The sequence below is a fragment of the Colias croceus genome, chromosome 9 (assembly GCF_905220415.1).
Source record: "Colias croceus chromosome 9, ilColCroc2.1".
In the NCBI taxonomy this organism is placed as follows: domain Eukaryota; kingdom Metazoa; phylum Arthropoda; class Insecta; order Lepidoptera; family Pieridae; genus Colias; species Colias croceus.
The window spans coordinates 2004468-2030790 of record NC_059545.1 but is presented as its reverse complement, the minus strand read 5'-3'; the positions used below and the strand labels follow the sequence as shown (position 1 = coordinate 2030790).

Genomic DNA, 26323 nt, shown 5'->3' with positions numbered 1-26323 from the left:
AAACTTTTCATAGAATAGTTCATATGACCTACACAAATTAATGAATCGAAATGATGCAATATTTATACATTTGAAAAATCTGTCCAAATTTAATCACTCAATCGGTTAAGTGGGAGTTGGCCTCGTGACACTAAGGGTTCCGTACAAATAAGCTGTAGAGCAATTTCTCACCCATCCAATTTATGATTTTGCTAAACGTTGTTTTACCTCAATTTTTTTATGGGTATTTGTTGTTATGACAACAACAGAAATACATCATCTCTGAAAATATCAAATGACTATCTGTCACTGTTCAACGGACGGACAGACAGACAGCGAAGTCTTAGTAATAGGGTTTTTTTTTATCCTATAATTTCGGTACGGAAAACTAATAAACGGCCAAAATTATACCTTTACACATATATGTATAGCTGTCTCGCTCACCAAACATAGAGAATACATATTTAAATAAATTTGCAATAGATTAAAAAACTACGCTACAATTGAAGCAGAAAAAAATGTTAAATATTTAATTATTACCTTGTTAATACAGATAAGATAATAAAAATATATTTGTATATACTTATTATCAATTATGTAAGACTATAATTTTTGCAGATATTTAAGAATTACGTAAGGAATAAATTAAGTTACAATAAAAAAAAAAAATATCACGCAACAAATGCCGTATTTTTAAGTTTTAGTTACGTAATTAGTTTTCACAATAAAAAAATATAAAAAAAATTGTAGGTTTCAACCATAGACTACCAATAATTAATAGTCTATGTCAATGTCATTTTTATGTATTCGGAAGCCGCCATTTTGAAATCTTTCTGTTGTTTCGAGAGTTAGATAAACTTTTTGAAAATTATTTACGTAGAAGTGGTATTTGAAAATCACCGAGACGATAAAAAGGTAAATTTTAACTGTTTTACTACATTAAAAACTAATAACATTATTTTGTATTAAAAATAGTTGATACAACCAATCTTCAGTTTAGTGTATATTGACTACGTTTCTCGATTTTCTTTATTTGGTGTTATTTTAGCGTTGGTTCAATGATTATTTATGACATTATCGTTAATTGAGACATTATAAATCAATCAATCAAATCATAAAACTTATAAGATATAATAGGAAACGATTATAAATTACTAAAATTCCAACAATAATCCTGTGAAATATAGTATTTGTTAACATTTTGTTTTAAATCCATTAGATTTAATCTATTGATTTATTATTAATTATTGCCACAGAAATACAGAACAGAAAAACTTAATTTTAGGTAACATTATCAAGTAGTACCTACTACGTAATAATATCGATCGACTTTGTATTTTCACGACTTTCTACTATCGACAGTACAGATAATTAAAATAGTTGCCATCCCACTAATTATTTCCCACCCTTTTAAACTTAATTGAAACAATATGTAGCTTCGAATAGGGAAGGTCAATAACGAGGTTACCAGATTAAATATTACATAATTCAATAAATTTCATAAGAATCCATAATACATAATATACTAGCTTTCCGCCAGCGGCTTCGCCCGCGTTTTCAAAGAAAAACCTGCATAGTTCCCGTACCCGTGGGACTTCCGGGATAAAACCTAGCCTATATGTTAATACAAGTTACCTTCTACATGTGTGCTAAATTTAATTGTAATCGGTTCAGTAGTATTTACGTGAAAGAGTAACAAACACACACACATCCTCACAAACTTTCGCATTTATAATATTAGTAAGATTTGAATAAAAAGTAGTTGAATTAACTCGCTAGTTGATTTACCATTTCCTCTTGCGAACGACCCTATCGATACAAGAAAAAATTCATACCTACACACCGTTTCCCAGAATTATTGACTCACGTACAGGAAATGTTAAGGGTTACCCAACGACGAGATAAATTGTGGTGTAATAGGCGTTCACATAGATAGCAGATAACACACATGGATCTAATTACAATGCGTTAGAGCTCATAATACACAATAATTTGTGAGAGATGTCGTCGACGATCCATTCATAAGACTTGTTGAATGAATTCTTTTAATTACACAATTTGTTATAAGCGATTTGATCTTGAATTTAAATGTTAATAATGACATGACATATTGCCTGCCGCCTCATTAGTATGTGTTTATTTTTGTGAATTTGTTTGCGTTTTATGATGTTTATTTTTATGCGATTGAGTGGTACAAAAACTTTGCAAAAGAAGTACGAACATGTTTACGTCGCCAACAACATAGCTAGTGAAATATGTCAGAGACATAAAAATACACAGATTAAGGTTTATTGTGCAAAAACTAACTACCTATTGCGGTATTGAAAGCCTTACTTTATACGAATCAATGAAAATGTAGTTTTGTGAAATCTGGATAACATATCGTTAACAAATTATGAAACTTTGTAATCAATTAATAGGATAATTTTTTACAAGCGTCATCTTTGATTCGTCTATTATCAAATTTTAGTATAAACCTTTTAACCTTTTATCTATTTGAAATACTAATAAAACAATTGAATGAACTAGTTTAACAATGATCGTTTTTCAAATAGTTGACGTTATAACTTAGAGCCACTTACCTCAAAACTTTACGTCGATTATTAGGATGCAATCGCGAAGCCATTACAGGATCAATACTTTTTAATATATCATGAACTTCTTCACTTGTCAATTTCGCTTCATTGTCAACAGCTTCTTGAATCTTTGTTTTGCTTACTTCGATTTGAACATCTTTTTTGTCTTCATCATTAGTTGCATCATGTTTATTTTTTATTTCTTCATCATCAGTTTCAGTTTTCATTTTTTTACTTCCTTCAGGATCTTGGTCGGCAAAGTCTCTTTTGCGTCTACTACAATCCCACAGTAAAGCATTCGTGTCATCCATGTCTTCAACTAATATTTTGTATACAATCGACTCGATGTAATAGTTTGTACCGCCCACTATTATGGGTATTTTACCATTCTGTGTTAAATTTTCTATCTGATACAAAATTAAGGATTATTATTGGTAATTTATAGGAAACCAATATTGCAACCTTTGGCGCATCTGATCTATCTTATTATAGAAAGGGTGCAATAATACACCACTAAACCGATAGTGAAGTAACCTCACTCCTACATTTTATAGTCTATAAACATATAGTTTAAGTTTTTGTGTAACCAATAAAACTGAGCAGTAAACTCAGCAAAAGCCTACTCAGAGGTAATCCGATTTATCGATGAGCGGCAGAAATTAGTGGCTTGTAGGTGTCAATCGCATTAAATTTTATTAGTTTGGCTCAGATAGATTTGATGAATAAGATACTGATAGCCAGCGTAGTTTGTTCTGACTGACATCTAATACGGTTGTATATCCATAACTTTATTGATATTACTGGGCATACCTCATGACATAGCTACCTACATCTTGGTCTCAAATACGTCAGGCTAATCATTATTGGCTATTGTTTTGTAATCAATCATAAATTTATCTAGGTTATTCTCATTCTCATTGGGCTATCCAGAAATACAGAACAGCCCCCCTAGTAGATACGTTTATCTACAGCTTACGTCAATCTCATACATTCGTAGTCTATTCTATTGAACGCTACGCTAACAGAAAGCCACTTTGCTAGGGGGGCAGAAGGACCTTAATTTAGGTTACTTTATCAAGTACTACGTAATAATATCGATCGACTTTGTATTTTCACTTCTTTCTACTATTCTATTAAATCGACAGTACTTAATAGAGTTACTATGAATTAATACTACTTTCTATGTTGCTATGAGCGTACTTTAGGACTCATGAAAAAGGTTTCAGAATCTTTCAAATATCTCATTAAGTTTATGCAACACAGTTTCAACAGAGCGCCGATAATTGTCATCTGTTCTAGCATTTGTGTAAACTTACTGGTTTAAATATTGTCATTAATTGTGAACAATACGCCGTTAATTCTATCAGAGGCTTGCATTCCAGTGCTGGCCGCGGCTGAGTCAATAACTATCTTCAAATAATGAGACTTGCGTTAGAAGTTTTTATATCACTATGTACCAATGTTTACGAGTCTCATATTTGGGAAATTCATATTATGTATTATAATTTGTATACAAAAGAAACGTATGATGCTACGTCTTTTCAATTAGACTGACACTAATCCACGGGTAAATTTTGCTTAAAGTCATTACATTTAAACTTCGATACTCTCAGTCTTGTAACAGTTATACCATATTTACTTTATTAATTTTAATGATAATTTACACAATAGCCTACATTTGCAAATGCACTTGAGCTTGATGCATTATTATTATTTTTCGGTAAAATTAATTTAGCTCCTTTCAATTCATACTATCTTTACTTCGATAAGTCTATCTACGTTCTTTTAGAAAATCCTGGCCCACCTGTAATTAATCAAAATTCTTGTTTTTTTCTAACGAGTTCCCAATAATTCCACTTCTCTAATCATAATTATTGAATAATTCCACTTCTCTAATCATAAGAAAAGGATACAATTTTAAGAGCTCTGTTCCTAAAGTCGACAACAGTGAAGTTCTGATTCGGTTCCAGTATATCCAATAGATGATGAGGTACCAGCTCTCGTTCTGTCTTCGACGCCTTTGCTGTCACTATATCAAGTCCTTTGTAGATCTGAAACAATTAATGTATAATTACAATTCGGACATACAAATATTTATTGGTGGATAGGGAAGCGCTTGACCACGATCTCGCCTGATGGTAAGCGAAGATTTGGACCAAGATTGAACATACTTCCCTAGAATATATCCCTCTTGTATATTAATGACCTACCGAAATCAGTGAAACACAAATCAGTTTTATTCGCAGACGACACTACCCTAATTGTTAAATGTACTGAAAAGGAAACGTACGAGAGAGATATAAATGAAGCAGTTAAAAATATTGTAAAATGGTTAGAAGACAACAATCTTAAAATTAACTTATTAAAAACAAAAATAATTCAATTTTATACTAAGAATTGCTCCAAAATAAACCTAAATATAAAGTGTGATAACCAAGTAATAGAACAAGTAGATCATCATAAATTCTTGGGTGTTTTGTTGGATGAAGGTCTAAAATGGAACAAACACATTGATTACGTTTGTGACAGAATTAATCGTTTCGTTTACGTATTACGGCGTCTAAGAGATACTGTTTCTATGAATGCAGCAATAAATGCTTATCATGCCTACGTTTCCTCTGTACTTTCATATGGAATCATTCTTTGGGGACAATCTTGTGATGTGCGGAAGGTATTTGTCTCACAAAAAAAATGTATCAGAGCTCTGTGCGGTTTGAACCAAAGAGACAGTTGTAGACCTCTGTTTAGTAAATTACGGATCCTTACTTTAACTTGCATGTACATAAGAGAAGTATGTTTATTTGTAAAATATCACCCGGAATACTTTAAGAAGAAAGGAGAAGTAAATTCGCATATGTTGACAAGATACCAAAACAAATTACATTTCCCAACGTGTAGAATCAACAAAGCTAAAAACAGTGTAACATTTATGGCTATTAACCCTAGAACACTAACCTTATTTTTCGACGTTTAATACTAACCTTCGTCGTTTCGACTACGCTGTTTATTGGAGGGGATTTAAGGGTTTAATTTAAAAAAATATGTTTGTAGTTATGTTTTATTTTAAGCATAATGTATTAATCTACATATAAAAATATTAAAATATTTATTTTAAAATAGTTTTAATTCAAATAGTCATCAAAATGAGATCACAGTTTACACGCTTTATGAACATTCTTAATTTTTTTGAAAAATTCCGTACATATAATATATACCTCTAAATTGCTCGAAATAAACTATTAGTTACAAAAATAATGTCTGGAAAATTAATTAAAAATATAATTTTGATAATAGCTTAGGATCTAAAACATTTGTGACACACATCAAGTTTGTGTTCCCCACACAACGATTTTTTGCACCTAGTGCACCTATTTTTGGTCTACCTTTGCTATACGGAGGGACATATAGCATATATGTTTATTTTATTTTGTTATGGAGGTACATTAGCAGCATTACTTTGCTCAGTCTCATTTATAACTTTCACATTGTTTCTTCCTGGCATGTTTAAAATTTATGTGATTGAGTTCCGCAGAGTATCAGTAATGTCACCAGTAATTATACTTGAAAAACATTGAGGATCTAAAATATCTTGAAAAAAGCGTACAGGCCCACGTACTATATATCTATGTTCTTTGAAGGTCTTCTGCTTTGTGACCTTGACTGTTGTGATGACCATAATATGTGTTTGTCTTTCCCACGAAGAATGGTACGCGATGGTCTTATAATCAAATCGCTAGGGTCAGCTGAAGTGCTAGGTGTCTCATCTTCAATAGAACGTGGGGAGATGTATTACTACTTGCCTCATAATATTGATCTGGAAATTGCTCTTTATTGACAGTAGAAACTTCATCATCACCCTCCGTTTCATGCCTCTTTAGCCTCAATGTGGTCTTCAGGCTCTCTCGCAGATGAATTTTCCTCATCGCTTTCAACTTCTAAAAATAACGTATGAATCGTATCTAAAAAATAAAATTATAGGCACCATTATAAAAGATAAAATAACGTAATTTTAACTTAACTAAATAGTACGAAAAGTTACGTTAATACTAACCTTCGTCGATGTGACGAGCCATGGTTGCTGGAACAGCGCGTGTGGACCTTCCACGTACAAAGCACTACCGTCCATCGCAAGCGCAACGGGTTGGCTGAGATTAGCTGAAGTCAGAAAACCATACGGTCGCGCGCGTAAAAGTTATAGCGATTTTTTTGGTGACGAGTCGTCGAATCGACGAAGGGTAGTGATCTAGGGTTAAAATATATAATAAAATACCGGACAATTTCAAGGAACTACCAGTAAATCTTTTCAAAAATAAACTGACGAACTGGTTAATGGTAAAACAATTTTATGACATTGAAGAATTTATGACTTTGAAGTAGTGTAAACTGAATTGTGTGTGATAAGTGAAGTGTGTAGTGATATAATCGTGTAAATCGTAGTGCGTTCGCGTAATTGTGAAAATTGAATTGTGTGTACATTTAAATAATTAAACTAATCAACTTTCTTTTTTAATATTTGCACACCCAATAAATGGGTAGAATGTATTAGCCACATAATATTGTAATGAAAACATCTATAATTTGTAACTACATTCTTGCAAATAAATATAATTTGAATTTGAATTTGAATTTGAATTTAGAAGGTACCAGTTCACCTACGCTTGGGTGTTTGTAAGAATGTTCCTTTTAAAGAAACTAAAATGCTTATAGGTTATGAATTCCAGATCGAATCAAAAATACAAAATTACTATAAAAATTGGTGAAGTTCCTTATCCTTAATCATTTTCTATCTAATAAGCTATCGAACACAGCATTCGTAGCAGTAAAATAGATTCTGCTGTATTTACTGTTGGAAACGATAACGTCTCTGGTATTGAGTCTAAATTAGAATATTTGCAATAAATAACATTATGTTGATGATTAGGGATAGTTAATAAACAAAATAATTAATTTTATCAATGACCAAATAACCTCTCCTTTCCTAAAAATATTTAGATAAATGCATTTGTTTATAATGTTTATTACTCAGCATCAGATGACTATTTATTACATATAAAAATCTGAGTCACATTTATTTTACTAAAAGTTTTCCTTGTAATTGCTTTCTTATCTCTTGACATATTGCGTTATAATATACCTATTGTTACTAGCTGCGCTCCGCGGTTTCACCCGCGTGTTGATATATACGATTCCTTCCTCGATGAATGGCCTATCTAACACTGAAATAATTTTTCAAATCGGGCCAGTAGTTCCTGAGATTAGCGCGTTCAAACAAACAAACTCTTCAGCTTTATAATAATATGTGTGGTATCTTTAATATCATTGAATTTATTTTAAAAGTGATTACTTATATACCATTGGAACGACTTTTCATTTAATCAGATAATGTAGGGAATTTTTGACAATTAATGCTCGCTTTTTACAAATCTCTGATTAGGCTGTGTGATTATTTCGAAATACTTATGCATCACCGATGCGTTTTAGCTAAATATCATCATCATGAATATTATACGGACTTGTATTTATTTTGATTTAATGTTATCACTAGATAAAATATGGTTTTAAGAAAACTATACATATTATTTGATACTTTTCTGAATACTACAATTTCCTTAGTTTTGGATACGTTGTTTGAATGACGTAAATGCTAAAGAGCTGTTTTTGCTTCAAGTGTTATTCTATTTTTAGTATTTATTAAAATGTAAAGAAATATACACGCGTTATTAAGTTCTATAATATACTCAATTACAGAACGTCACACACAAAAGTTTTACACCACTCATCTGACTTCCAACATACATTATAATACAGAAACATACAAATGTGAGACACATAACCAAAACAAAAGCCGTGAAAGCGAGGCAATAAACTTCCAAAAAAAGATATTTAACACAAAAGACAAACGAAATAACCCGGCTATACAAAGCCTTCCTAAATAAGTCAATACCTCGATTATGTTAATGCAGGTAAAGTGTATGAAATATATGTAACAGGGGCGCATGAAAAGCCAGTGAATAATGCTAGTGGCACATTTGAATATTCATAAATCGTTACACAAATAAAGGTGAGATTAAGTGGGAGTATTTATTTTTGGACCGACATTTGAAACGAAAGTGTATAATAGCGTATAAATTGTATTTATGGATGTCAATTTAGATGGCGCCAACTTTATCTATTACTTTTGTTATCTGTGCTTTAGTTGTAATAATAGTCAAATTAAGAATACTAATTTTAACCTCTTCGTGTTCTGTTCTAACTTCTGTTGCTGATATTAATGGCACAATCAATTTCACCTTACTTCTTGTGATATACTATCCGCTAATGAATGTATGTAGGTACGGATGATGCCAAAGTATACCCACCTAAATATTTAAACGCTTCTGTATGATCAAGATTCATTAATAATAAATGGAATACATAAGCATCCAAATATTATTGATAATGAAGTATTGTCCCAATTTTCTATTCCGCATATTCTATTCTTAAAATAAACTGAGCAAATCGGAGACAAAACCGCGAGCAACACTTAGTTAATAAAACAATCCATACAACTGATAGCTCCATTATTACTATTACTATTAATCACAATTACAATCAGAACGAACACATGAATGTCACGCATTATCGTTCTTACGCAAATAAACTAAATTATAATAAAAATCTTCTTGAATGACGTTATCTAGGTTCAGGGGTCAGTGATTACAAAACTTGGACCCTTCCGTCATGAAACAAGAGCAAATATGTCACCTTGGGATGTTCCAGTTTTGATAACATCTTCAAATTTTGACCTACTTGCTCTTTATATTATTTACTTTGTATATATGTATGTACGTACGTAAGATATATTTTCCAGCTTTGCCCTAGTAAAAACTTGAAAATTAATAGATTGATACAATTTTGTATGATCTTTACAAAAATAATATTGTGGATGTATACGCGAGAAAAGCAATAGTCGTTTTACGACACACAAATGATTTATAAATGAGAGGTAGTAATGTTATTTTTCCATCTTGTAAATAGTTCTCGACTTTAACCTCATTCTTTTCATGTCCAGGTGAACATAATGCAGCAGGAACTGCAGCTGTAAGGGTAAAACCTAAGGTGGTTGTGACATAAGCACACTGTACTTGGAAGACCACCGGGCATACACAGACGACAGTGCCGAACTATCTTCATTGAAATCACGAAGAACTGGCCTATCCTTGAAAACAAAAAGTAAGATATGTACCAGACTAAACTCAAACTCAAATATTTATTTATTCAATTAGACTTCTTATAAAAGCACTTGAATAGTCATAACATTTTTTACATTTACCACCGTTTCGGAAAGCAGTATCTATAAACTCCATAGTTGCTCTTTTAAAATCATGTCAATATTACACACTATTAATTAACTATGTCACTGCTATGTTCTGGATCTATCTACAAAAGGCCCATCAAATCCAAAGGCATCTAATTAGCTCTATTGATTCTGTTAGCCTATTTATACCCGGTTTACGCAACGTCACCTGTAGACGCTACATAATACATATGTCAGACTCGCGTGTGCTCAACACGTGACCTACGATTAATTCGACGCCATAACACTGTTTATCTTTCGTAGGCCCTTGCATGGACCAGTTTAGGATTTATCTATGTGTGTATGTTTTTGGGGAGCTGAACCTATGTTGCCCTATTTCACTTATTACCATGGTGTCAATATTCTGGGTTTAAATTCTTGAAGAGCATTTCTACCTTATTAGATTAATTAATGTTTGTTAAGTATTGCGTACCGTAAACCATGTCGATTGTGAAATACACAGTTATGTTTCTTTTAGAATATGACATGTTACATTGTACAATGTAATTTGTAATACTAATACGGTAATGATGACATTCTTGAATTCTTGATACATAGATATGTATATAAATAAGGATGATGTAAATAATGATAGGTGATATAAATAAGCTATTTTTGTATTGAGTTCAAATTTTAAGTTTTCTGATCTCGAAGGAGTCTTAACAAAGATGGTTATATAAGTGATATTTTAAGACCAAGAAAAGAAGCATTTGGAACACCTGGTGTAAAGCGCCACCTCTGCTCATAAACACCAGCAACACTAGTGTTATGCCCGTCCAACTAGGGCCCTTCCGGCCTCCTCCACTCAAGCGACAGCCCAAGCCGAGGTTCGACATCCCCGTCAAGGGGGGACGCCCTTGCGCATGTCGCTACCAGGGTGAACCGTCAGTTCACACACGCGTCCGCGTTAAAATGTAGAAGCCCTTCTGGCTAACATTGAGAGACACCACACAAAAAAACCGTGTTGTATGTTTTTATAGCAGTATCTTACCTATATAACTTATAATAATTTGAAGTATCGATGTATCTTCAAATCCTGATGTTAAGTCATATTAAATTCAGTGTAAAGTGCAATCATAGCTTACAATACATTTTCATTCTAATTGGCGAAGGTTTTTTCAATACGTTACAGTAAAATAATTGCCTAGAAGACAAATATTTTTTCTTTTTACATTGTAACCGTTTTACAACTCAATTTAGAAATACGCAATAGTGCATTTCAAGTTATCTGTATTTGAACGTGGTCAGGTTTTTATCTCCCTGATAAGTACTATCTTTTTGCACTCGTACTACAAATATGTGATGAATTTAAAACTGTTTGTCCATACATCTAAATATGTATGTGACATAATTTGTGTAAAATATGTCTGAAATAAGAAAAAGATTAATTTTTTAGTGAGTTGTAAGAGATGACTGTTATTTCAAAGATTACTTTTCAACTACCTATAACTCATCTCTAAAACACCGAAAATTGGTGACTGTTGACCTTTGATATAACGAATAACAATAACAGCAGATATTTATAGTGTTTTTCAAAGACTGAAAACAAAAAAAAGTTTTAAATCAACATTTTTCAACTTTACAGAACCTTGCTACGAATACCATCACTTTCAATACTTTATATTTCCATCATATTGAAAAAATATTAGAACAGCACAGTTCGTAAACACTTCATTTCTACAAAAAATCATCAAAATTTTTCCTAAATGCATATATTAAATAAAAAAATACGTCGCAAGAACTAGTCGCAGTATTCCTCGAGATAATTTTACGTTACGTATCGATTTAAGATGGCACGTGATGATATATTCTCAAAATAAATATATCCGACATCTCTTTGATTGTATGTGAACATATCTGTGTTGAATATATTGGAGTTATAGGCCGAGATCCGGTTGCCTGTTTCTAGTTTTAACTGGTTTTAAGGTATAAAACGTTTTGAAGTAAATTTCAATTAAAACGCAAAATTGGAATTATTTAATAGCAGTATTTTACACAAGAGGTGAATAATTTGTAAATAATCTTATCTGAAGAAAAAAGTAAATTTGTAAATGGGCTAGTGTACAATGATAGACTAGGAGCTAGTTGCTACTTTACTTTAAAAAAATGTGTTCATTGTTTCCTGGTAGATTTTAATATAGAATATCATAGAATCATACATTAGTCGTTAGCATTTATAAAAATTCTCTTAAATATCCTAGAAGATTACAAATATCCTAATATTAAAAGAAGTAAGAACCCATGAATGCCAGTATAATCGTGACACACATTTCAAAGAAAAACACAAACTATGTAACTGTTTAACAACAAACAACAATAAGTAAACTAACTATATGTTATGTCTAGCCTAAAAATAAGATATCGAAAAAAGGCGCCAACCCAGCTCCCGAACTAAAATAATCCAGCACAATATTTCGATTTGGACCACACATATGATCAGAATGAAATGTTGTGCAAACATTCACCTTCGTTCACCTTCATCGCGTATCTCTCAACTTATTGCGGTAGGACGGATACTGCCCAAAATATCATGACCCCTCCCGAGATACATATACTACACATAAAGAGGTCATGATAATCTGGTTTCCATTCAGCATTTTAATACTTAAATTTATCATTGATAAGTACATTGAATGAAACATGCGCGTATCGTATGCATGTTATGTAATGGAAAATGAATTTTTATATAATATATTAACATTAAATCCACAATTAACTATGAATAATTATGATTAGAGTAGGTACCTATGGTTGTTTAAGCCTATGTTACCTTGAAATGTTCAACTGTTGAACTGTTTGTAATTTATAGTTACGATGACGTTGTTTTGTATAAGCACGAGCATGAAAGTACCTTCGGAATACTTCGATGTGTGTATATGTTTGTAGAAATATTAAGAATGGATCTGCTTTCTGTTATTTACTAGAAGAAAAGGCACCTTAAGTAAAAGAAGTTCTTTGGCATATTATGATATATTATGTAGTTATATATACACATTATGTAAAATTTAATTGTAATATTGACATGATTTTAAAAGAGCAACTATAGAGTTTCTTGCCGGTTCTTCTCCATAGATACTGCTTTCCGAATCGGTGGTAATCGTTAAAAATATGTAATGACGATTCGAAAGTGCTTCTAATTTTCTAAAAGAAGTCTAATTGAATAAATAAATGTTTGTGTTTGAGTTTTAGTTTGAAGGCTAACATGCATTTTTATTCAGGCCATGATCAATAATATAGTTAAGATGGTCTTATTTAGTTTCTATAGATTTTCTCCAATTGAGAAACGTGTAATATTCCTCGCTTGTATAATCTGTGCGCTACCAGACCGAAACCGTTTTTTGCCTCAACCGGGGATCAAATCTAGGTCTTCCTGGCAGTTATGGACAAGCCACTAGACCATGGAATATTTTATTGGCCATATAATATTAAAGTGGAAGATTACAGAAACTAAAAACTCTCATGAAATTGTTGTATTGTTACAGATCCTTGATGTACAATGTAGGATTTAAATCTGGCAATTTTAAGTGAGTCAAAATTGTGTTTAAGGAATCAATGACATACAAACATACAGGTAGGTACGGATAAAATCGTGTTAAAAGTAACAATATTATGAATGGAGTTGTCAATGATATAGATTTTTAAGCTATTGCATAGCTTCTATCGCGGGCCTTGAGCGCGGGGATCGAATCGAGAAATTCCGTAACGAAAAAACCTCACGCTCCCCACTCCGACGGGCGGAGGTGTGGCTTGAAGACATAGCATGCAATAGCTTTACCGCGGCAGTCCCCGAGTGCCACACGTCATTTTTTTAATTCTTCTTACAAAAGTAATAACTTACCTATGGCTATAATATAACCAGCCAGGGGGAAAAACATTGTCAGCAGTATTATTGCCAGGGTAGGAAAGTAATGCAAGATGATTATTATAACTCTGTCATTTTTCCACACTGGCATTAATACCCCCCAGGCAGAAATATATTCGTTTAATCGAAATGTCGTTCAAGCGATAGTATAAAATGTATTAAAAATTTCGGCTTATCAAACATACAGCTTTTATTTTATATTTATCAGCAAGGATAGGTGTGCGAGGTCAATAATTTGCGTTACATATATATATCTACAGAATGATACGTAGTAACTATGTAGTATTAATAATTATTATTGCTCGTATTTATGTAATAAATTGCGCATGAAGTGGGATTCGAATTGTGTGATAAAATATTAAAAAGATAATATAGAAAAATATTTTTGGAAAACAAGAATACGGCTTTCTATAAAACTAACAAATTAGATTTAAGTCTAGCAAAATATATGTATGTAATCTTATAAAAGTGTATTTTGTCAATTTACAAATCACTGATTATACTGTCTTTTAAAAATATAAGTATATAAAGTTAATACGTCGCTCTGTTTTTCTGGAATGAAGGCCACACATACAAACTTACATAATTCATTCATAACAGCTAATATTAGTACTTACGTTATAAATTATAATTGACTAGATTTCCGCCCGCGGCTTCGCCCGCGTTTTAAAAGGAATACCTGCATAGTTCCCGTTCCCGTTGCATTTCCGAGATAAAACCAAGTGTGTTAATGTTAACTATGTGTTAATCCAAGTTACGCTCTATATGTGTGCTAAATTTCACTGTAATCGGTTCAGAAGAATTTGCGTGAATGAGTAGCAAACACACACATGCACACAATACACATCCTCACAAACTTTGGCATTTATAATATTAGTAGGATAAAATGTATTTTGAACTTTTCTTGTTACCAATAACAGAAGTTTCTAGAAGTCTAATAGATTATTTATTTCGCTTATTGACTGTACAAAAACCAATTTATTTTTCTAAGGATTATTTATTTTTATCTCGATTGTTGATTGCTTAATACTAAAGGTTATTGCGATTCAGTTTGAAGGATTATGAATTGCGTATGATTCGTTTATGCGCATATTCGGCCTCCATTGTCATTTGTCATACGCATTCGATTCTAACATAAAATTAGGTAAGTATGTTAATTAGATACATAATTGTAAATTATTTGTTGGCTTGGTTGGTAGTGGCCGTGCCTTCAAGCCAGAGGTCGTGGATTCGATCCCCACCCGGGGCAAATATTTGTGTGATGAACATAATGTTTGCTCTGTGTCTGGGTGTTAATTATCTAAATAAGTATTTATTTAAAAATTATATATGTATGTTTATCAGCCATCTGATTTCCATAACACAAGCGAAGGCTTAGTATGGGATCAGATCGTGCCTTGTGTGAAAATTGTCCCGAAATATTTATTTATTTTTATTTAATGATTATTATTATAATTTTGAATATATTTTTTTCTAAAAATAACTCTAAGCACAGCGCTAAGGTAATAAACGTAATTATATAAAAGATGCGAGGGTTCATCCAAAAAAATATCCACGATTTTAATTCTATTATTAGAGAGAGATAGATACGCTAAAGGCCTTCTAAAAGCCTTTAAGGGCTTCCATAGAGGCTTTTAGAAGGCCTTTAGCGTAAAAAATATTTTTAAAAGAACAATATTCATATAATTGTTGAGTTTATAAGATTGGCTTTGCCGTTACACGCAGAAATAAACGAAAGTAGCGTTTATTTCCACTAGACGAATTAAGACCTTTTTATTGCGATGAAAACTCTAAATCTATATTAAATCATGAAAATATCGATACAAAATTATTACGACATGAATATAGAAAACAATCACCTACCTATATATTACCTATAGCCTTAGATCATTACTTAATGATCTAAGCCTATAGCTACAAAAGAAATAATTAATAATAATACATCACGATGACACATCCAGTTACCAATTGAACTTTTAAACTCTTGAAATAATTGTATTCAATCATATCCTACTAAACCTACTTATCATAAATGCTAAAGTTTGTGAGGATGTGTGTGTGTGTGTGAGTGTGTGTTTGTACTCTTTCACGCAAACACTACTGAGCCGATTACAATGAAATTTAGCACACATGTAGAGGGTAGTTGGATTAACACATAGAATAGGTTTCCTCCCGGAAATCCAACGGCAACGGGAACTATGCGGGTTTTTCTTTCAAAACGCGGGCGAAGCCGCGGGCGGAAAGCTAGTCCTTCAAGTGGGTCAAAATCTATTCTAAAGTAGCTACTAACAAACGTACAGATAGATGTAGCTAACAAAAGCGTGTTAAAAACTCAAATACGCAGTTGCAAATTAAAAATCGGTACTGCGTAGATAATGATAACTTGAACCTTAACACTGTCACGTGGAGCTATTTATTAATTTTTAAATTGCACAAACGCCGAATACCTAATAGGCTATATATTTAATATTTATGTAACTCGTCAGGTCTGTTGCTATGCTGATTCGCGCGCCTCACTGTTGGCGGGAAAATGTAAACTTATTTAAATTGTTACTTATTTATATATTTTTTATAAAAATCGGTGTTAAATTCGTAACTATTTTGTTTATTGCTAACATAAGGGTAGAACGAAAAAAAAATTGCTGCGTAAGTATAATTATTTTTAACATGATATTTTCAAAACGATCTTATGATATCGGTATTTCATACTGAGAATGTTCTTTCTTTAGAAAGATATTTTTCAAAATTATCCTAACACTGTGTTTATAACTCACGATCATAAATAACCGGTACATGTATATTTTATGCATTTTAATTACATTATTAATTTACCATGTCTAAATTAATTTACCATGTCAATCCACATTAAATGCTTGCATCTCACATACAAATTCTAATTTCATTCAAACATAAAAATAAACCGAAAGTAAACGCCGTCACTCGAGCCGCAAACCGCGTAAAATTCGCAAGATAAGGCAAATCAGCCAAGGCCATCCGCTTATCGACGCAACTGTACTACTGCCACACAAACTACGCACACTATTGAATTCCTACACGATTCATACACCTTAACCCCTTGACATTAAGTCCATTTTTAAACACGAATTTACTGTAGACATCAAATGTTAAAATAAAGTCAAACAGGTTTCATTTAATTGACTGCCCGATAAGACGGTATCGTCATTGACAAAATTATTAAATTCACTCGAATATTATTAAATGTTATTACATTGTAACGTATCCTGATACTTAATGTTATACAAACTGCTTGTGAATTTAATTTATTATTTATGTTAGACGTAGTTTGTATTGTCATCGTTTGCATAAGTTAACATAACTACTGAATGATATTTTTTGTATTTTGTCGTTGATAGTTTGGCAAAATGACAAAGCCTTTCTGTTAGAGCTAGCGCGCAAGAGCAACTTTTGTCTCGGCAACTATTTAGTCTCTCCCATCAACTCTACGGGGTAGTAAGAAAGTGCGCGCACGTAGCGACGCAACTCCCCATAGAGTTGACAAAATAGCTGCGGAGACAAAAGTTGCTCTTGCGCGCTAGAGAAGTAATACTACGTAGTACCTACTATTATACTATATTCTGTGCTAATACTACCTATTACCACAGTATTACAATATTATTTCCTACTATTACTATACTAACTACACAGTACACAGTTTACACATTGTTTAAAAAAAACATGTTTTTCGAAATTAAGGCGCTTATTTCGTTATGATCCTATATTACAGAGTACTTACCTATATTTCATTTTAATATATTTTTATTTACTAAACATATATTAAAATAAATTACTTATTACGAATTTTTTGCACATCATGAGTGGTTAGACTAGCAGATAAATTTGTAACCCCTGCTAATCAAGTTATCTTGCCAGCGGATTCATGTGCCAGTAAAACCGGGCGGATCGGCTAGTATAATAACAAAACTGTGTTTAAAATATGCAATAAATATTTAGAGTTTGAGTTTGAAAAAAGTTGAGAGCTAAGTTTTTAGGTCACAAATCGAAATTTTCCAAAATCTCCCTACTCAATCTACCATAAACCCATCGATCAATGAACTCTAGTGAGATCAGTAGATATTAGATACGACAGCGTGTGGGCGATGACGTCATACTCCAGATATGAATGAGCGGCCTGCGCCCACGCATCACTTAAAATACGATACTTACTACACTTAGGCCGATGGCACACAAATTGATGTTTGTTTATTGTCTACTAGCTTAAGAACGGCGTTGTTTTAAACTTAAGAAATTATATACTTTAACCTTTCTATATAAAAAGCCGCATCAAAATCTTAGGGGCAAACAGACAGAGGGAAGCAACTTTGTTTTATATTATGTAGTTATATGTTACTAGTGGTCCGCCCCGGCTTCGCCCGTGGTACATATTTCGCAATAAAAGGTAGCCTATGTCCTTTCTCGGGTATCAAAATATCTCCATACCAAATTTCATGCAAATTGGTTCAGTAGTTTAGGCGTGATTGAGTAACAGTCAGACAGACAGAGTTACTTTCGCATTTATAATATTAGTATGGATTATTTTATGATAGTCGTTTATACCTTAAAAATTTAAATATGACACGATTCAAATTGGTCAATGCCCAAAGGAAAAATAAGGATTAACACCCTAGTAATATATTTCCAAACTGATAATACCAATTAATGTAAAATATAATATGTATTTCGTATTTATGCAGACTTTTTGTAATTCTATGAAATGTTACATGAATAATTAAATAAACGAATATTATTGTCAACATTTATCAGATATTTTCGCATGCAATTAAATATTAATACCGACAAAACATATGGATTCTCTATTTATTTCACCTTAAGCAATGTCAAAAATTTTCCTATTTTTTATACATAATATGTACATTGTAATAAATACTTGGTACTACATAACCAATTCAAATTATTTTTATTTAAAAAAATAATATTATAATAAAAACAATGTTGGCACCCGCACTTGGCCAGCGTGGTGGATTATGGCCTGTACCCTCATAGGAGGCCCGTGTCCCAGCAGTGGGAACGTATATGGGCTGATGATGATGATGATGAATGTTAAAATACAAATACTTGTTCCATAATCTTCCATAAGTTTCTGATGTACCTAAATTCTCTGTTCAAGCATTATTAAAACAGTAAAAATAAAGATATTTTGTAGACATTCACATATTAAACTAGCTTCCACCTGTGGCTTTTACCGCTTGAATTTCATGTCAATCTGCCAGATTTAATACGAGTTATAAAGCCTACTTCATCCTCTTGAAATTTTCTTGATGTAGAGATATAGTTCAAAGTTCCATCAATCGATGTAAGAAATTTTTAATTGATATTTGTTAAACAATGCTTCTATCAAAACGAAACATAAAAACAAAAAAAAGTTCCTTTCCTATTTATACATCTACTTACTAGCCCCTTCAGGTCAGGTCGTACGTCACAACAATAGCTTTCTACTAGGTACTAACAATCAAATCCACCATAGTCCGGTGTTAGATAGCCCATTTATCAAGAAAGGCTATAAACTATAATATATCATCACGCTAAGAGCCTAAGACCAACAAGAGCGGAGCAATGCGAGTGAAACCATGGAGCACAGCTAGTCCACCATAAAATGAGTCATACACTAGTCCATACAAAATTCACCAGTTGCAGCGCCCACTGTACTGAAGAATCACAATACCAGTATGATAACTGTCATCGAGTGAGTGATAACCCTGCCCAGTGAAAGTATACTAGTACATGCTAGTACTCCGCCCACATTTCACCCACACCGTCATTATAGCCCAGATGCGAGCCTATCACTTGAGACCACGCACAATGAACTGATCAGTGCAGGAACAATTATTTTATTGGCTTAAGAATTGGATATTTGGGTCTAGATGAACAAAGAAGCTATCGTAGGGATTGAGCAGCAGTTGAATAAAAAGTCGATGATTTGGGAGTAAAAAGCGCAAGCTCGTTTGCCGACTTATACATAAAAAAAAAATTGTCTCGTTAGGGATGATCACCTGTGACCGTGCTTTGGGAATAAGAATGGGCTAATGATAATGATAAATAGAAGATATTGATCTGGGTTCTAACTACATCGTAAATGTTTCAAGTGGTGAAAGCAAATATCGTGATGGAACAGCATCGTAGAATCAAACGTGGGCATAGGGCTTACCGTAGAAGCAAAAAGACTGCAGTGTATGTTGCTTAAATGAACTCAATAATTTATTGAATATAAGTTCTGAGATAATTAATTTGGATATCCATTTTTAATTTATTTAAATTTGTTTTAAATAAATTCCCAACTAAAGATCGCTATTAATTATTCTCGACCAAGGAAATAATGACAACTGCCAAGTGCCAATCATTCAAGCAATACGATTAAGAAGGTACCTACCAAGTGATAACCACCATACATTTAGGCCCCTAGCTGCCCTGAGCAAAACAAAAACTAATTACACCATCACATTAGGCGATAATGCTAATCAGCCATAAATTACTTGGACGGAAACACAACCACAACCTTCCTGCCGTTTATCAGTGGACATGAGAATTTTCGGTGTCGATATAATGAGGAAAACGATAGCGAACTATGGCTGAACCGTTAAATATAATGAGGTTGATAGTTCTGGGAACGCATCCGTGGATATTTCGTGTTCCATTTTTAATTTTTGGCGGGAATTCTTGAGCACAGCGTATAACGGCGTTTATTTTATCTGTATTCTGTCTTCTATTATCTATATTTTGGAAACGTTAGTTTTTGAAATTGGTATTAAAAACAATGTATAAAAAGTATATTTTACTTCTATAATTTTGCTTATTATTTTTATTTCTGCTTATAAAACAGAACTTTATCAGACGATTTAATTTAAATTCAATTGCAGCATTAAATGATTAATTAATTATCTATACTATATTAATTAAATTTAAAAGAAAATAAAGATATTGTCTTCATAATATATTTTATCGTATTGCACATATACTTAAAAAATACAGACATAGACATATTATACTTAAAAAAGTGTACACAGACATAGAAAAAAGTGTCCTAAAAACTAAATCCAACCAGACATATTACAAGACATACTCAATACGTTAATAGTGTAATCAAGCAAAAACAACAGTAATAAATTTCGCTTAATTACCATAAGGTGAAACCGAATGTTATTAATGTTAAGGAAGGTTAGACTGACCTTAGAAAGACTAAGTGACTAGACGGTCATAGGTTCTTAATTAATAACTACAATTTCATAAATACTTAATTTATTTAGTATTATATTATAACGTTTATACTATGTAATATTTTCTTGTTACTTTGATGTGTACGAAATATGTACAAAACAAACTCATATTCGAACAACAAAAGTAGGACAAACTAGGTAACATTGTAACATGTAAAGGATCGAAAATACTGTGAAGAAATAATGTGACCAAAAATAATTAGAACTCATTTTTTATCGAATCGTGTTACTAACTAGGTACTATCAAAATTAAAACTTATTTATGAACATAAAATTTTAGATACTACCACAAGTACTACACTTATTATGGAAATTCTCCAGTACATACAGCTATATTTTTTAAGTTTTTTCTCAACACGACTGCGTCTTGGCGGACAAATCCATACTAATATTACAAATGCGAAAGTAACTCTGTCTGTCTGTCTGTTACTCAATCACGCCCTAACTACTGAACCAATTTGCATGATATATGGTATAGAGATATTTTGATACCCGAGAAAGGACATAGGATAGGTTTTATCCCGGAAATCCAACGGGAACTATGCGGGTTTTTCTTTGTTTGCGCGGGCGATGCCGCGGGTGGAAAGCTAGTATTTCATAAAAAACGTGTTGATACTTCGATTTTTTAAACATCGTATAAAATAAGATCTTTAAAAATGACCCTTTATACTTAACATGCTTCAGCACATTAAATTATTTATTCATCTTACAACACAAGTGAATCTTAGGACCCCATAAATCAAAAAGGTAGGTCAGGGTTCTTGAACAAAGGATCAGGAACGGGTTATGATGACCTCCAGACGTTTACGGACCGACATATCGCATTTTATTCGTATGTGCTTATTATTATTGATCATTCTGCGTATTATGGTTTTTGTTAATTATCTGTGTCTGTGTGTTCTTGAAGGGACCATGAAACACGACTTTGCCTAGCAACGCCATTGCTTTTAGCAATTACAAATATTTAACAGCATATTTAAAATATTAAAACGAAAGCCTATTCAGCCTTTTTAATATTTGTTTTTTATTTATTATCTACTTCCAATATTTTCCCCATTATACTTTTATTTCAATTAATCATTATTGTATGATAATTTTCCATAAAAACACGTGAATTTCAATTAATTACATAAATATAATCAACAGAACTATAAGCAAAGACAAACTAAAATGTAAAAATCTCACAATTTTTTCAATTCTGACAACCCTACAAAAAAAGTTGATCATGGCAAAAAAATTGAGAATCTATCCGCCGCAATATTACTATAAGCTTGCAATAAAACAAAAAGAGCCTTTACCGTTCCGCGAACAAAGGATTTTCAAATAATTAGATAATATTCTGCGAATTTCAAAAGGTTACCTGGCCAATACTTTCAAGGCTCATGCTAATGCCTAGCTTAGACTTATAATTAAAATGTTTTTGTAATTCGATCAAACTTTAAGACTGAACCTTTACCGTTAGCACACGAAGGTTGTTGCAAGAACATACTTGATTTTGGCATTGATATGAAGCAATGTGCAAATGTCTAGATTTCAACTAATAACCTGTTTGTAAATCTAGACCTAGCATAATAATATTTATGCCATTCTTTTAAATACACAAACTATAAAAAATTGAATAATTGCATATATTTTACGTAAAACCAGATAACGTATGGAAGCTAAGGCTCCGTGCAGACAGAGAGCGTTCTGCGTTCCGCGTTCACATTTGTGATGCGAAGGATCTATAGCGCAGCGCCGCGGTCTGACTGCGTTCTGTGTGCGCCGCGGCCGGCCGCGCCGCGCCGGCGCGAGATCCTTCGCATTACAAAGAACGCGAAACACAGAACGCAGTATGCGGAACGCAGAACGCTCTCTGTCTGTGGGGAGCCTAAAATGTGACGTTAGCGAAATTTTAAAAATTCTTCCACATTGCCATATCAGCTACAACTTACATGCTTGTAAATTAAAGTCGACCATTTTCTCAGGGTATAAAGTAGAAAATCGATTGCCCCAATCGAGTGCTAGCAACTAAAGTGGTATGAGCATAAATTTTCATTTGAAGGAATAGAGGAATTTCAGTAATAGGAGCAGAAATGAACAATGTTCTCAGTGTAAAGTTACAAAGAATGGAATGTTACTTTAGCAACACAATAGAGCGCGGCAACTGGCCGTTTTTATATTGGCATTTCACAATAAAAATGGAATTATGGTATTCAAAATAAACAGAGACGATATTTAATAGCTGAAGGATTGAATTTGTGACCCTTGGTGAACTTTGATTGTTATTTTTACAAGGAATTTATAACATTTTTGCCTGATTCGAAACTTTTACGAAAATATGACTGTTCAGTATACCCAATAAAAAATAAAGAATTCAGTAAAAAACCAGTTTCTAAATTTTGCATATTATTATACGAGTAGGAATTTGAATCTTAACAAAGTTACCTGCCGATATTGACTCCTCATATCCATAACTTAGTCCCTAACTTTTTTATTAATTTCAATTTAAAAGTAGCCAATATTTTCAACAAAATTTCGTTAAAGCACTCTTAATATTTTGTCAATTCTTGTCCACTTCTTAAAATACTTTTTACGTAATGAGATTTTTGATGATGGTAAAAGTACCCTTGCATCCTAACCATCTCCAGACTAAAACAATCATAAAAAAATCACTCTATTGCGACGTGAAAGAAAGAACAAACATACAAACACACTTGCATTCATATTGTTAAATACTTAAGGAATATAGAGCAATCCAACAGCATTTTTTTACAGAAATTCCCACGGGTGACGGGACGGACTTATGCAGGAAAAGCCGCATGTTATCCCCTACCATGGTGAATAAATCTTTCTCTCTTCAGCTGTATATTATAAATCTGAAGAAATTGTTTGTTTGAACGCACTAATCTAAGAAACTACTTAGAGGAATGAAATTATTTTTAATTCTGTGTCATAATCCATTAATTGAAGAAGGCTAAGCTTTTTATAGAACATATACGACGTCAGCGAAACCGCGGGACACAACTAATGTTATATAATTTGGCGATCGTTAATTAATTAAACCTTATTAAAACCGCCAATTACCCGCTCATTAAATGTACACGTAATTAGACATTAGTTAAAATATTTTTCCTTTACGTATTATGAAAAATACCAGTTTCGATAAAGCTTTTGCCTATTATATAAATAATAATTAGGAGGAAAATATATGGGCATAGTTTTATTCGCAAAACGATGGTCTCATATGGTAAATGATTACTTAGGCATTTTTAAATGAGGTGTATACCTTACTGTATACACCTCATCGAATAAAAATCAGTCAAGTTGTTTTGAATATATACGTTAAACTATTATCAGTTTAATTCGAGGATCGGAAAATATGTACCTACACTATATGGTTTTGGTAACAGACTTTAATAAATTTACAAACTTATTGATACAAATACTTAAGAAAATGCACATACAAAATACACAAGCAACTTATTCTCTCCCAAAACATATCTTTATCGATATTTATTACGACATTGATTGACCGATACCTCCTGTCCATATCTTTTATTACACGTGTTAAATGTTTCAAAAATGAAATAATGTACAAAACGACTTAAACAAATATTTCGGCATCAAATTACTCAGTACTTAACGACACACATATACATGCACACATCGCACATACACGAAAATATACACACACACGCACACACATTCAGACGCGTACACACACACACACTCATTCACACGTTCGTATACACATTTACGCACACATGCAATATCCACGAAGCAAAGGAATGCATCCTACATCGTAAAATACATTGAAGATTTTTTCGCTCCGCAAAAAAAAATTCACCCATTTATTGCACACGTAGAATATGTAAACATTACTCAATGCGGGTTCACTGACCTCGCGTTACGTGTTGTTTGTATTATGCGATGATGCACTCAGTCGACGTTTGTTTTGACACTTACTAATATAGACTCCTGCGCAATTTTGTCTATGCGCGAATCGTGAGGTCTTTAAATCGTATCTATACTCTATGTACTCCTGAGGTCTTACAATCGCGTCTAATATTTTGTTTGTTAAAGATTGTTAGACAGTAGACTGTCATGAAAAGTCTTATACTATACTAGCTGCTCCGCGCGGTTTCACCCACGTGGCTCCACTCCTGTTGGTCGTAGCGTGATGATATATGTATAGCCTATAACCTTCCTCGATAAATGGGCTATCTAACAAAGAAAGAATTTTTCAAATCGGACCAGTAGTTCCCGAGATTAGCGCGCTCAAACAAACAAGCACACTCTTCAGCTTTATAATATTAGTATAGATTACTGGAAAGGCTTTGAATGAACTTTCATTCGTGTTAGTTCGTATAGTTGACTGATTGAGCACATTTTAACGTTACAAATTACAATAATGTCTCTGAATGTGTGTGAACATGTATTATAGTTATTATAATTGCAAGATATTGTTGACTACAGTTCCTAACGAAATAACATCAAGGATAATTGAAACTTATCAGCCGTATATCTGTTTATGAATAAAATTAGCTATTTAGATAGAATTCGTGAAATTTTAACAACTATTTTGTAAATTGCAGATACCGACGCGACGCCACTAAAGAATTGATGATAGAACATGCCTTTATACAAATATTTCAGACTTTCCTGATAATCCATAATCTCACAATAGATACATCTTCTTACATGCATATTATTCGCTCTACTAACCTTTATCATTCAAGTATATTCTTTAAGTATATAAAGTTTTTGTATCAAATATAACAACAGATACAAGCATTTCTTTCACCAACAATGTACTTGCAGACGTCAGAACACTACACATAGTTAAACACATGACATGCACCGTTCATTGAAGATATATCTCCGGTATGAATAACAATAGAATGTCGAACAAACAGTACAGTATATCAACGCAACCGAATCTTATAATTGACATGTATATTTGAGTTATGATAGCTTCTGATCATTTGTCATGTGGAAACAAGCGAAGACGTGGTATATGGCTAATAGAGAACTATGGTGGTCGTGGTTTGGTATTTAGATCTACAAATATATAGTTTTGAACTGTAAGAAGAATCATTGGTACTTCTGAAGTTCTGATAGCATGAAGAAGACTTACCCATATTTCTATATGTACTAAAGTGTGAACTAATTTGGTACATTAAGGAAATAAGCTTGAATTCCGAAGCTTTCTTCCAGTCCAGTAGGAAATACAGGTTTGTCATCATTTTGCCAATCCGCATTCCTCAAACATAAAGATGTATATCACCTCTGAGGAAACTATTGAAGAAAAATATGATTATAAATGCGATAAACGTCT

General features: G+C 32.6%; 1 protein-coding gene and 1 long non-coding RNA gene across 2 annotated transcripts in view; both read right to left on the bottom strand.

Annotated features, from left to right (window-relative positions):
- LOC123694660 (tRNA dimethylallyltransferase) overlaps window positions 1-26323 on the bottom strand; it is a 200436-nt gene that overhangs the window by 99737 nt on the left and 74376 nt on the right. Inside the window, exons 2-3 of the mRNA XM_045640154.1 lie at window positions 4469-4606; window positions 2562-2962 (exon numbers count right to left, since the gene is read on the bottom strand). Coding sequence (XP_045496110.1) covers window positions 2562-2962; window positions 4469-4606 — 539 coding nt within the window. The remainder of the gene's footprint in view (window positions 1-2561; window positions 2963-4468; window positions 4607-26323) is intronic.
- LOC123694664 lies at window positions 5600-6802 on the bottom strand. The gene is made up of 2 exons (XR_006751827.1): window positions 6607-6802; window positions 5600-6514 (listed from the first exon to the last, which is right to left on the bottom strand). It is a non-coding gene; the product is annotated as an uncharacterized LOC123694664 (long non-coding RNA).